Source organism: Montipora foliosa, chromosome 5 (genome assembly GCF_036669935.1).
Source record: "Montipora foliosa isolate CH-2021 chromosome 5, ASM3666993v2, whole genome shotgun sequence".
In the NCBI taxonomy this organism is placed as follows: Eukaryota; Metazoa; Cnidaria; class Anthozoa; order Scleractinia; family Acroporidae; genus Montipora; species Montipora foliosa.
The window spans coordinates 27,441,919-27,456,918 of record NC_090873.1 but is presented as its reverse complement, the minus strand read 5'-3'; the positions used below and the strand labels follow the sequence as shown (position 1 = coordinate 27,456,918).

General features: G+C 39.8%; 1 protein-coding gene across 2 annotated transcripts in view; it reads left to right on the top strand.

Moving 5' to 3' along the window:
• Nucleotides 1-15,000, top strand: part of LOC138003848 (uncharacterized) — a 63,409-nt gene that overhangs the window by 41,900 nt on the left and 6,509 nt on the right. For both annotated transcript variants that reach the window (XM_068850113.1, XM_068850112.1), the window contains 6 exons: nt 7,540-7,882; nt 9,131-9,481; nt 10,057-10,083; nt 10,651-10,840; nt 12,149-12,322; nt 14,392-14,470. In XM_068850113.1, the coding sequence (XP_068706214.1) occupies nt 7,540-7,882; nt 9,131-9,481; nt 10,057-10,083; nt 10,651-10,840; nt 12,149-12,322; nt 14,392-14,470 (1,164 nt within the window). The remainder of the gene's footprint in view (nt 1-7,539; nt 7,883-9,130; nt 9,482-10,056; nt 10,084-10,650; nt 10,841-12,148; nt 12,323-14,391; nt 14,471-15,000) is intronic.

The window sequence follows — 15,000 nt, the reverse complement described above, 5'->3', positions numbered from 1 at the left end:
ACGACGTCAGTCAACTTGTTGAACTTCAGGGGACACGTCGCGGGGACAAAATCGCTCCCAAATTGGTGTTGCACAATTATAAAAGTATCATTTCACACGAGGGGACATGTCGCCGCAACATATCCCTGAAACAGGCACCCGCAACATCTTCATGTGTGTGCACATATTGTGATTTTGTCTCTGCTACATGTCCCCTGGTCCTCCAGGTTGGGGGTTGGGCTGGGGGCTGATAACCCACTCCCGTAAAAAAATAGCCTATTACAGAAACGGAAGACATTCGAATCTCTATTAACATCGGTGACGCGACGAGAGCTCTTGATAGCAGAATCATGGACGACTGTCAGAGCTTTAGCAGCAAACTGAAGTGGATGGAAAGAGAATGTCAAAGCCTTATGTGCCTTATGGCACGAAGAGATATAGAGAGACATGTCCCCGTGACACCTCCCTGCTACATGTCGCCTCAGTGTGCACTATTCAAGAGTTTTGTCACTGCAACTTGTCCCTGCAACATTAAACACCTAATGACTGGTCCCTCGGGAAACAGTTCATTTTGTTTCCCGAGAATCTCAATGTTTCCTTAAGGCGCAGCCGATGGAAACATTGAGATAAACGTGCAACGGCAACAGCAACGGCGGTCGTCGGTCAACATTCGTGGGTAACAGTACACTGTTACCCTCTGACGTCATAGATTTTACACTGTTGCTCTCTCAGAGACGTTTGGCGGGAAACAGTTTTAGTGTTAGATGTCATGTGACCTCGAAGTAACCAATGAGAGCACGCCCTGTTGGGAGATAAAATTCAGCTATATAACAATTATTTCATGAGCCCAAGTTGGATATGAAGTGATAAAATTACGCGCGAGTTGGTTATAATCACTTCATATCCAACAAGGGCGAATGGAATAATTGTTTTAGTAAATTCTCAAACCGGGTTTTGCCGCCAATTTTTATTTCCACAATTTTACAAAGCGTCCGGAAAGAGCATACAACTTCCGGTCACACTCGCCCCGACTCCCGCCATCACCTGATTATTACATAACAAAAAACTGAATTAAAGTGACAGCTACGCAAACGACAATCTGTCGTCAACTTGTGGCGAAAACCAAGCTCGAATTATTCAACCGGATTTTTGTATTTGCCTCGTGAAACTGGTGTTTCATATTCCATGGGATTTCTTTAGTTTTTTCCATATATTTTTTTTAAGAACGAAGATTTTAGTGTAAAGATTTTTCATCTTTATTATTCCCATTTTTAAGAACGAATAATTTTCATGGTCAAATATTTATTAATCCCTCCTACTTGATTTAGTTTTTCGTACATGTACTATCTGACTGTTTCTGAGATTACATTTTTAATTTCACACAGAGTTTGTTTCATTTGTTAACCTTATTTTGGGGTTGAGAGTTTGCTTTGTGAACATCTCCCCCTCATTTTACAGACTAACCATAACTTTTGTCTATGATTTTCCCTCAACTCACCATCCACACACACACACACTATTCCCCATAACTATCTACTGATTAATGAATGTTTTAGTTAGTAGAGAGAAACCCCTTTCTTGTAAGGCGGATTCTTCTAAAAACACCAACTAAGGCAGCCACAAAGGTTACTAGGTTATCTGCTGCATCATGTACTCATATTAAACAAAAAGCCTTTTATGTATCTACCAGCAGGGATACACCATCAGTCCTGGTTCAACACTTTGTTGGCCTTGGTGTTCACACTTCAAATTACTATGCACACAGATACAATTTAAATTTTATTTTTCTAACTCATTAACTTGATACCAACTCGGAGGCAGCTTTGATAGTTCATTGTCATCATTATTATTACTTTGATTCAATAAATTCTGAATCTATTCATGTTTTTTATGGGATTACGTAGGGCGATGTCATTTTTCAGTTTTTTAGCTTTAAAATTTAGGGGATTTTTTCCTGGGTCCGCCCAGGGAACAGGTGGTTTTGGCACCTGATGGGTTTTTTTCCACGATCTATCCAAAAGAACGAATAATCTATACACCTGATCGGCTTTTTTCCAGGATTCATCCAAGGAACGAATGATTTATACATGCTTGACGGGATTTTTTCCTGGCTCCATCCAAAAGAACGAATGATTTTACTGCCGCAATTCACTCTGGATCAGAAGCTATACAATCTCACTTATACTTCCAATTTTTTCTGGGTCATTGCCCTTTTTTAGCTTCCTAATTTCGTACTAGTATTTTAAATTGCTTTGGGCATTCCAGGATCCATGTTTTGTCATACTGGTTCCCAGATCTACACTTTAACACATCTCGTACCCAGGCCATGTGTACAGGTTGGGCCGTATTTGAATTCTCTTGTCGCAAGCAAGGCTGACGTTTGCAGGATACTTCGCAAAATTTTGGAGCGAAGGGAAATTTTTGCCAGCTTTTTCTTCCATGTAAGTAACCAGGTATCCTTTTTTTCTCTATTTTCTTTTTTAATTAAACTATAATTTTGCTTCAGAACGTCCTTGATACACATGATGAGTTGTGTTTTTGGGGTCTTATGCATTATGCATAAAGACCCCTAAGTCAGAGGCAGATCTTGTCAGTTTGTCACTTTGAGGACGAGAACACACGTGACAGTCTGGCTTGTAGACTGGGTACTAGTAATTGCGAGGTTATTGTTTTCAAGTGTCGGCCATTGCTTCTAGCGTTCGTTGTTTGCAAATAAATCTGCGGTCGTTTTCCCTGTTTTGGAAAAAATTTGAAGAGTTTTCCGTCGCAAATTAGTTGTAAGGTAAGTTATTTGTGTTTCAAAATTGATCTGTCGTGCTGTTTCAGATTGGTTTTCTTTCTTTCATTTCGAAAATTAACTATCCTAGCCTGCCTGCCTTGTTTGTTCTTTGTTATTTCATCCAGGTGACTCCGCTGAGTGGAATCGATACGGGAGTTGTTTACTCTCGCAAGCCAACATATTTAGACTCGGCTTGTGTTTAGTGCGGATTGCACTGAAGCTAAGACGCTTTCGCAAGCCCACATTCATTGGCTCGAAATCCGTTGCGCACCACATACCTCACAAGTATCTCACAAGCTATCACAAACCAGTATTTATCGGCTTGAAATGTCGGTGTGGGTTACATCCCAAACTGAAAGAGTTATTGTACTCTAAAAAATAGTGGCATTGAATAAGAGTTTTGCACTCTCAAAGAATAGTATTTCGTACTCTTACTGTTGTCTGCTACTAGCCGCCAGCATGGGAACAACAATCGAACAATACCGGTCAAGGATCGGCTGTCACAACAATTTTGTGAAAGTCAAGGATGCATTTTCAGGTGTGCGAGGGCGATTTTGGAATACGATGCTTATGATGTTTTACTTAAATGTGTTTTACTTGCCAACATTAAAACAAGTTGTTGGTTGATGTTTTGGTTTGCACAAATGATGTGCTACAATGTTTATATCCCATTGCTTATAACGCAAGCAAATGATGTGGAGGAAAATCCAGGTCCTACAATACTTGATATCATTGATCCAACAACCACTGTGTCCGCTGACTCTAGTCAAGGAAGTGAAACAATCTTTGGTGTGAATGCTGGTAAAGTAATGTGTAGCAATGTCACTTCCTGGTATTATACCATCAAATACAAGATATTAGTTTGTGGACTAATTCTACTTTGAACAATATTTTGGTTATTGGAAATAATCTATACAGTTCTATGAGATGTTCTGTGCGAACAAATGACTATTTGCTGTTAACTGTTGTTCCAGACATGGTTTCAATATTTGATAAAGTGTATTTATTGCAATATAGTGTATTAATGCCATTAGTTAACAAACAACAATTGTAATTCCGTTGAGAGTTTGAAAATACTCCTAGAAGTGAATTTCTAAGAGACATATATGGATCAATGTTTGATGTCATGAACAAACTTCCAGTAAATGACTCACTATATACCCTTTTAATAAGTCTAATATATGCTGTTTTCCGCTAATGACGTCAAACTCTTGCTTTCAAATTTTATTTAGAAATGTACAAAGGCCTAAAACTTTTCTGATTTCTTTTCTTTTTTGAAGCCTTTGTACATTTCTGAATAAATCTTAAAAGCATGAGTTTGACGTCATTAGCGGAAAAAGGCATATATTAGACTTATTAAGAGGGTGTATATTGTAATGCATACACTTTATCAAATATTGAAACCATGTCTGGAACATCAGTTATCAGCAAATAGTCATTTGTTTGCACAGAACATGTTATAGAACTGTATAGATTATTTCCAATAACCAAAATATTGTTCAAAGTAGAATTAGCCCACAAACTAATATCTTGTATTTGGTGGTATATCATAGCAGTATGTGACATTGCTACACATTGCTTCCAGCATTCACACCAAAGGTTGCTTCATTTCCCTGACTAGAGTCAGTGGACACAGTGGTTGTTGGATCAATGATGCCTCCACATCATCACCTGTATTTTTAGGTATTGCTAATGCTGTGTGTACCATCAATGTTTACTACTGCTACTCCAGTAGATGCTGCTAGTAACACTGTTGGAATCTCAGGATTCATTGGAGCATGTCTATAGGTTTTTACTACAGTGTGGTAAAGTGTTTTAATCAAATGGCTTTTCCCAGCACCACCACCTCCAGTTATAAACAAATAAACTGGTTCAACATTTTGTGACTTCAGACTGTTGAGGTTTTCATTTTATTTCTAGTCCATGAAAGCACCCTGTTGTAAGCTTTAGGTTGCGTTTTTTATTATGTAATGATCTACATGTAACTGATCGACGTAATTGGTCATCAGATATTTCTCTTGCCTGTTTATACATTGTTACTGGTGATGGACTGATTTCCAGTAGTGTGGGGATTTGCACCAAGCTCTGAGAGTACTTGTTCATTGAACGCCTCATCTAGTGATGATTCATCTTAGAATTCTAGTTGAATTTCAGCATTCTTTTGATCATATATAAGATCATATGAATGTATGACAGTGCCATGCTTGCTTCTTAGCCAATCTAGTGCTTCTGTTACTGGTAAATAGCTGATAGAGATGATGTAGCGTGCAGCAAGAGTTGTCTAAACTGTGCAAATGGCATTAAGAGGAATTTTAGTGGCAAGTCATCGATGTAAAATTCTGAACAGGTCTGAAATTTGAAGCATACTTAAAGAACTCATTTCACTACTGCATTGTTATGGCAAATTTTGAACCAATCACGCATGGTAAAAGTGAGACCGTAGTACCAAATTCTGTAAGGGCTGAATGGAGTTAAGCTAAGCATAAGACCCCAAGTACGCATTGCGGACCTATTTTTGGTAAGAGTTACTTTCCAGTTTTAGTTAATCGACTTGGAAGCCTTGGTCGTGTTAGTCTGTCCATGGCGTTTTGTGCTAGTTTTTGTCCAGAGTTGCGGCTTGTTCTTCTCTTTTTCCTTTCTTGACTCGGCACGAGGGGGTCGGGTAGAGGTCCAGCGCTGGACTAGAAACCCCCTTGCTCGGTTGCGCTCTACCGCTGAAGATTCGCAGCCATTTACGAGCCTAATGGTGTCGCAGTCAGCTTGTCTTTATCCTTGGGATTTTTGGATTTGCCTCGTGGAACTGGTGTTTCATATTCCATGGGATTTCTTTAGTTTTTTCAATATATTTTTTTTAAGAAGGAAGATTTTAGTGTAAAGATTTTTCATCTTTATTATTCCCATTTTTAAGAACGAATAAATTTCATGGTCAAATATTTATTAATCCCTCCTACTTGATTTAGTTTTTCGTACATGTACTATCTGACTGTTTCTGAGATTACATTTTTAATTTCACACAGAGTTTGTTTCATTTGTTAACCTTATTTTGGGGTTGAGAGTTTGCTTTGTGAACATCTCCCCCTCATTTTACAGACTAACCATAACTTTTGTCTATGATTTTCCCTCAACTCACCATCCACACACACACTATTCCCCATACCTACTGATTAATGAATGTTTTAGTTGGTAGAGAGAAACCCCTTCTTGTAAGGCGGATTCTTCTAAAAACACCAACTAAGGCAGCCACAAAGGTTACTAGGTTATCTGCTGCATCATGTATTCATATTAAACAAAAAACCGTCAAACAGACGATTTTGGAAGTTTTCAAGTGTGAAGAAAGTGTTCAAAGTTTAGAAAGATTTTCCTGATTCCCCGCCTCCGTAATACGTTCCGTCTTTCTTCCTTGCTGAGGTGTAAAAACATTTAAGGCATTCATTTAGCTCCTCTTTCGACATGTCTTCAATTCGTTTGGAAAATTTTGTGCCAACAGGACTTGGCAGCCATTCTGTAAATAATAAGGTGAGCGTTTTTCTCGTTGTTACGCAGTCGTAAAATTATCAAAACATCGACAGTGAACGTAACAATTGTTGCTTGTTTTTGAGTAAAATTCACAGATACGTACCATTAAATATGTTCATTCCGAACTTCGTGGCTTTCTTCGTTTTTTCTGGGACAGCATTATCTAATATCTCTTGAATTTTTGTGGGAGACAGCTCCTGAAACCTGCCAGTGTCGGCCATTATAGAGAGCTGAGGTTGAAAACTTCGTGCGGAAAATTTTTAAACTTGGCGCACTTTTTTCCATATGACGTAAAACTTCGACTATGGGCTCATAGTCGGAGTTTTTTAGCCAATCAAAAAGCTAGAAATGCAATAGTGGGAGCTGAAAATTTACTAAATAACAAGACCCCTTGTGTCTGCCCACCTTAAAGGGTCTGAAGGCATAATTGTTAAACGGTTAATAATCGCATCGTCGTCTTCATGCAACGCCTCGAAAGCCCACTTGGTAGGACGCAGGAGTGCAGTATTGGTCTATCGTCTTGATATGCCTGGTTCAAATCCGGCAACTGTTCATATTCCGGCGGCTGTTCATATTGTTTTTGGAAATTTATATCTGGCAAAAATATATCTGACAACTAAAGTGGATTGATACTGATTACACCATCAAATGGTGCATTAATTTTAAACAGCAATAAAAAGTGAACTCATTCAAGGAAATTTCTCTTGCTGAAAAATGTGTTTGTCTAGCGCCGTATCCTAATTGCTGACAATTGACTTCGTCAAAAAAGAAGTTGTACCGAAAATGTAATGTCCTGACAAAAATCATTTTCTATTCAGCCAGTTAGAAGTAGGGTTGCTCCAAAGCCCAGTTGAATGATAAATTCTTAGACCTACCGACCACCCTATAAACGGGCTGATAATCGTCTCGTATGTGATCGTTCTATCATAAACGTTTGTACTTCAAAGCGACTTCTTAATATATTACTTCTGCTAGCTAAGGAAGGATATCTTTGATGTGCCCGAATTTTGCCAAGGTCAAATACGCTCTCTCGGTTACATTTAACGATGACTGATGACCCACCGTTTGGGAGAACTCGAAAAAGCCGTGGAAACACTCGCCTTATGTCGCCTTCCCACAGCATTCTCGTTCTCCCAAACTTTCACTCGTGTCTCTAGAACTCGATAGAAACATGGTACATGTTTTCTATTTCTTAATTAATAAATGTAACTGATTATTTCCAAAATCTTGTTTAAGTAATATATTTCTGTGTTTTTGGGTTTTAGATAGCTATCGGGATTATTTTACCACTCCGTACTTTGTCTTTATCCGCGACGCACTAAGCTACCTGGTTTTGCTTGGACTTCACTTTACCATCTGCCTGGAGACTTCAAGCATTTCTTTCACTTGGATAGAGTGTGCCATTCTAGTATTCTTCACGGGTCGTGTATTATTCGAATGCGAACAATTCACAAATAAGAAAGTTGAGGCGACAGAAAAGAACAGAAGACGACATTACATACGTATGAGATGTAACCGGGGTTATAAATATCTTGAAGAAGACGAGGAAACGGAAGAGCAAGAAACTAAACCACAAGGTTCTACTCTGAGATTCTCCAAGTACATAACGTAAGTAACATTTTGTCTGAGGGGGCTAGTAACCAATTTCTCTTGCACTTGTGATAGATGGATAGGTACCTCATCCAGGAAGGCAATCCTGCAATGCTGCAGCAATGATGGTATTCGCCTTAACTTGAGTCACCGAGTTCGCGATCGAACTTGGATTAGAATTTTCCGGCGACATCAACTCCCATTTCACTTCTCAATGCAAAGTTGCTTGTTTAAGAGCAAGCAACCAATTTCCATTGCACTTGTGATGGATGGTGAGCACTGCATCTAGGAACGCAATATTGCAATACTGCCACCTGCCCTAGGTCATCCTGTTCGAACCTGTGGATTCAAGCGTCACTTTTATGGAGATCGATCTAAACTCACATTTTTCTTCTCACTGCAAAGGTGTTTGTTTAAAAAGCTGTAATGCTTTTCAAAGGAGCACTGTCACGCTTAATTGCCTGTCTTTAGGTCAAGAATGGGTAAAAATCTAAATTAGTTCTTTAGCTCACACGTACAACATTCCTGACAAACCACTGAGAAGATATAAAATATATTTACAGAACAAAGCTATTCGTTTTTTAATTTTTGGCGACTTTCTGAAGACATTGTCTCCAAACTTCACAAAAATGGCCAGTTTTTTCAAGTTTCAATTCCTTTCCATCCTCTCCACCCTTGGCTGCAACCAACAAAGTGTGGATTCAGTGTAATTCAATGGCAATTGGCAACAAAACTTCAGCATTATTTTTTGGTTTTAATTGATGCAAGGACGTCTTTTAATGTTTTGAAGTTTGACTAAAATAGCATGACACTACCCCCTTTAAGTTTGAAATAATTCATTTATACACAGACAACTTAGACAGTTCTTTAATGACTAGCATGACACTAATCGGCAAGCTAAACCATCCCACAAGAGAGAAAATCTCCAGCAAAACCTAACTGGGAAGAAAAATCATGTGTTGGCGAAGGGATGCTACAACCAATTCTTATTCAGTAGTGCAATAACTTAAGGCCATCAATTAAATCACATTGCTCCATTGCCAATCCAGCATACTAATTAGAATTGGGTGTTTCTCTCCAGTCCTAGATCGTGGGTGACGACGGATCACTGTTCCTGATCGTGTACATATAATTCTGATTCAGAAGTGCTCAGCTCAAAATATACTTGCCCTTAGATATTGTCTTTAAGAAAAAGTGCTTTGTCTTCGTTTGTTTGTTTGTTGGTTGATTGATTAATTTTTACCTATGGTTACCCTTTGTTTGTAGTGATCGGTGGAACATCTTGGACCTCATCACGCTCATAATTTACTTCACTACTTTTGTTCTAAGAATGGTCACGTTGGCTTTGTCAGATTCCGTGACCAACAACCGATCCCTCGTCATAGGTGGCTATTTTTATGGCCTTAATACCATGTTCTTAACGCTAAGGGCATTTGGTCACGTGATGGAGACAACAAAGCAAACTGGACCCATCCAGATCGCTTTCTTCCATATCTTGAGTGACATCGCTACCATATTTTGGCAGTTTATAGCGACTATTTTGGCCTTTTCTATTGCAATAACTAAAGTTTACGTGGCTGAGAAGTCTTTCATATCCGACGACAAGGGAAAAGAACTGTGAGTAGAGCTCTTCCCAATAAAGTCAGTAACAAATCGTTTATTTGTAGAATTTACTCGATATGTATGCGAAATATAATATGCCAAAGCTTGCCCTACAGCACTTTTTTCTGCCATAAAAATGCAGATGTCTGTCGGTGTTGATGGCCTTAAAGTATCCAATCTTACTAAAAAAAGTGTCACCACGCTCTTTTCATTTCCTTGGATCAAACTTCCCTTGGTAGATGCTGAAAGGTGAAGAGGAGAAGCCGTCGGACATAAACTTACATTAGTTATATACCTTAACATTTGCTTGCCATGTATGAGTTTGTGCATACGACTGAATATTTCTCTTTCACGTACAATTCTTCAACATGTTTACTTTCCGTCTTATTTTGTTTGTTACAGGGTTAATATATTGTTTGCGGTAACGTACTGGGCACGTTTTGCAAAACTAAAAACGAAAATGGGGAGATGATTTAAAATTACTCAAAAGCAGATCTCAGTTCGTATGATGTGTGGATCATGCGCCCCTTCCAAAAAAGTACTTGACAAAATACAAGTGGGTCACAGTTCTTTTTATGTTTGTGTTGCAGTGTTTGTAGCAGTTCTGGGATAGCCTGGTAAGTCCAGAGAGTTGTAAGCGATAGCTTTATCATTTCTTCCAATGATTCTGGTTAGAAGCGTACATAAACAGCTTCTCCCATTTTGTTGCTCTGGTTTTTCTAAACTGGTCGTTGTATTGTTTATTAGTCTGTACGAGATATTTGAGTCTTCGGCCTGATATGAATAGAAGACAGAAGTCACATGTACTCTTTGCATAAATCTGTATCTTTCACCTCTCAGTTTCCTTTGACGTAAAAGAGCTATTTGTTCCAGACAGAAGCACGTGACCTTGAAGCGTGTGACTTGCAACTCTTTTCCTTGGAACAAAGCTGGGGATTTTAGGATACCAATTTTATGCCCAAAAAATGGACAACACTAAGATCGAACCTGCACGCGCGGGAAAATGCGCGAGCTACGTTGCATCCAAATAAGGAAGTTTATAAACTCAAAAAAAACCTCAGCTCTGAACTAGAGTTAAACGCTTCAAGATCATGAGCTTCCGGTTCCAGCACATTTAGGGTTTATCAGATTTACGAAGTGTTTTGACTTCGCCAGTATCTTAAGGTCTTCTTTTTAATCCACAGCTGGTGGAAGATGGTGCGACATTTATGTTGGTCTTTGTTAGGAGCTGTGGATGTAGACTTCTTGGAGTCAGCTGATGGTCCTTCAGTAACACTTGTTAATTTTCTATACGGAGTGTTCCTCGTAATGGGAGTCATTCTTCTGATCAATATGATGATCGCACTTCTGTCCGACACATACCAGAAAGTACAGGTAGGATAGTTATTTGGCTTCAAGTTTTTAAATTTTCATTTTCTGTGTAGACTAATTAAAATCGTTTGTATTCCATTTGTTCATGTCCTCGTTAGTGGTACTCCCTACATAGCAATATGATAGATCAATATCTATATATTACAATTATTCTAACACGCCTCAAACTGAGGCCCTGTTTACAAGCAGGTAGGTTAACCCTAGTGCTAGGATTACCCTAACACTCCCAGGTGATCTGGTGACGTAATTCAGAGGACTGGGGAGAAAAATTTTAACGCCGTATCCCACAACCGCGCGCGGCCTAATTTTCGAATTCAACATGGCAGAGGCGAGGTTAGAGCTCATCGGGTCTACTTGAATGTTCATTCAGTCACAGGAAATGTGGTAGAATCGAAATGATCTCTTGTGTTTTGGCGACGGAAATACTGCAGGGAGTTTGGAAACAACACCTAAGGCCGCGCGCGGTTGTGGGATACGGCGTTAAAATTTTTCTTCCCAGTCCTCCCAATTGCGTCACCAGATCACCTGGTCATACATTTCTTCTTTTTTTCATCGACGTGTTTACAAGGCAGCTAGGGTTACCCTGGCGCTAGGGTAACCCTATCTGAGTGCTAGGGTTACCCTAGCTCTAGCCCTAGCTCTAGGGTAACCCTAGCTGTCTTGTAAACGCTCTGCTAGGGACAACTCGCCTAAGCGCGACAACTTTTTAGCGGTTTCCATTGTGTTTGCGATGCTGGCGGTTACCAAGCACGCAAAGTTGTCCCGGGTGGTAGGGTAACCCTACCTGTGAAATTTTTCTGGTAAACTCGAGCTATGTTTGACCCTCCTGCTAGGGTTACCCTACCTGCTTGTAAACAGGGCCTTAACTTGGTTTCTTTTGTTTCAATCCTCTAGAGCCTCAGTACCATATTAGAATTTCAGCCCATTCTTCTAAGCTACTGCCATTCCACTCCTTTTAAGTGTGTTAGCTATGACAATTTTGCGCTGCAAAATGCCCTTGCATCTTGAAAATTAGATTGTTGCATGCTACTTTTGGGGTGATAATGGAACTGAGAAGAACGCACACCCCGGGCACACACCAAAACAAGCTGAACAGACTGATGAGACCCAAACTCTTTTCGTTAAGAGCGCTTTGATGTATCCCTTTTAAAAGTAAAAACAAATTGTTGTGCTTAAGATATACAAGATGCCGGTAATGCAGTTTGTGTAGCTTTTTTTGCTGTATCTATTGTCATCATTCTTAACGAAATTACTGCTTTGACTGATGTTTCTCTCTTTAATTTTTTTCGTTCATTCTTTGACTTTTGTTAGGACAACTCGCTGATGGAATGGTCATTTAAGAAAGCCATAACAATACAGGCATACAGTTTCTGTCATCCAATACCAGTTCCCTTTAACCTGATCTCTTTCATGTTCAAATGCTGTGGGTGGCAAAAGTGTTTTACTAGTTGCCAAAATCGGAAACAACGGACGCAGACGACTCGCGTAAGTTTTCTATTAATGGGTGAAGAATAGGTGTTCTCGATTAGTAAAGTCATATGCGTTCACCTTGACGCACTCTGACAGGTACTCATCAAATGACGTCATAAAAAACCGCCCCTTTTGTATTTGAATGGGTTTGATTGACAGCTGATTGATTTGCATAATAACCCTAACCCGAAAAACCTCCACATTCTCCATGTCGATGTCATCGAAATCGACTTGAGTGTAACCGAACGGGTACGATTGAAAAGTGGTAGCTAGTGACCCCGACGCGTTTGTCAAAGACCAGTCCTTTACGCTTGGTGCGGGGTCCCACTTTAAGACATTTTGTGGCCGGATCGCGTGTTAAGAAGTAGAGGTTGACCACATCGATTTTGCGTCGGTCTTCGTCCAGTGGGTTGGTGGTTTCATCTTGGACACTTTGTTTCTTGACTTCGTAATTGAGTTTTTGGGAGCCACATCCATTGAGAGTTAGGCTTGTAGGTTTACAACACACTTTTCCATTCTTGGTCTTCCAGCCAGAATTTTTCGGACCAGCGGAGGTGAATTCTGTAATGCAATCACCATCATCCAACTCGTTGATCATGTCGCCCAGGAAATCACCGAGGAGGATGTCGAGTTGACCGGGAAGCCAACGATAGATGACCGAGTCCGTGTCGAAGCAGAGGGTTCGTTGTCTTAACTTTTCGAAAGACTCGGGCGTGGCAAGTGGAGGTTTTCTTCCTTTGTCCAACTGGTTTCTTGAGATGTTAGAGTAGACCATTTCCAACTCGTCTTCGGTGCAAATACGCACAGCATGGATGCGCCACAAGGGGTTGGAGACGACAGCAGAGAGAGAGAGGCTGATTCCTCGAAGGCCACCGTGGTGAGTTTGTTAAGATTCTCACCAAATTTACCCCAGAAGGAGTTGAGCATCAGTTTGGCAGTGGCTTTTTGTCCTAGGTTCTTTTGGATCATAGAGGAGTTGAGCACAATCCCTTCACGCTCTGGGTACTCACAGACGTATCGAGCTTTGTCTTCTTTGGTAGGCGCCCAACTGGGCGCCAACCCACTCGAAAAAGACCGACCCAACATTGATGTAGTCAACCCCTACTTCTTTACACGCGATCCGGCCACCAAACGTCTTAAAGCGTGACCCCGCACCAAACGTTACGGACTGGTCTTTGACAAAAGCGTCGTGGACCCTTCCACTTTCTAACTCACTTTTCGAGTTGATCAAGGAGCAAGGATGGCACAGTCGGTTAGTGCGCGGCCTTGGTGCAAGAGGTCCTAAGTTCGATTCCCGGATCTCAAACGGAGCACTGATGGAGAGGGGGGAGTAAAATGAGCGCACCGTCGACCTCAGGTTTGTCAGTTGATTTACTGTTACGAGTTATCGACGTTAAATATGGTTGCTTTACTTTACTTTATCTCGATGACATCGACATGGAGAATGTGGAGGCTTCTGATGGACTTGTAAATAGTTTTCCCTCACCTACTCACGTCAACGCACATGCAGTGATGGACAATGCTGACTTTTTTCTCCCTCGTATCACCCAACGTAAACCGCACGCAATAACAAACTAAGAATTTTCATGGGCGCAGCGGTCACTAGGACCCGGCACACGTCCCACTTGTAACCTTCTTTGACTTTGACTTTTTCAAAAATCAACAGTGTCTCCTTGTGGTTTTTAGGGTTACAGGGTTATTATGCAAATCAATCAGCGGTCAATTCAAATTCAAAAGGGGCGGTGTTTTCTATTGATGACGTCATTTGATGAATACCTGCCAAAATGTGTCAAAGTGAACGCATATGACTACTTCGATTGTCTAAAGCCACCATGTTATTTTACAATTTATCTTGCTGGGGAAGGCGGGGTCTAAATGGAACGGCTAAAGTATAAATTCAGTATAAATTCGTGGCCTAAACGTCGTTGCAACTAGTAGTATCGCAAGTACCTTTCAAATAGATCCGACTGGATCACCTATGGGTTTAGAACCACATGATCTCGCGTGTCCATTCTAACTTTAGCGTGGGGAGCAAAACCTAAAGACGGAATTATAACTGTAAAATATCCCGCTCACTTTTCCAGAGGAAGAGGTTAGAGGTTGTCGTGGAGCATCTGGAGTCCATTTACTTTTCTAAATACGGATATTTGTTTCCTCTAATAGGTAGGAAGGATTACATTCATGTGCTATAGGATTACATTGAGTTTTAAAACCGTCGAAGTATGGTCACGAAACAATCGAACTGTTGATTTATTAATAGTAACTCTTTATAATATCTTTACCTTTTTAGATTCTAGTGTTTTAAGTATTTTTTTTTAGTTTCTAAGTTCTCAGAGCAAAGTTGTGGTTTCAGGTATAATTTGTAAAGCGACTAGGGCAAATAATGGATGTATGCGCTATACAAATAAATTATTATTATTATTATTATTATTATTATTATTGTTATTATTATTATTATTATTATTATTATTATTATCATTATCATTAGTATTATTGATACTTTTCAAGCGTTCAACGCCAGAAACGACACTTGAAAATAAAAGTCACGGTGCTTTGTGTCAAAACGCCCATTTTAACAATGCCTTCAAATTGTTAAAAAAACTGAATCAACAAAAGCATCTTTCAAGAGAAACATAGCTTGATATAAAAGAGAGATACACCTCAGAAAGTCGTAATTGATTCTAAATGTCACA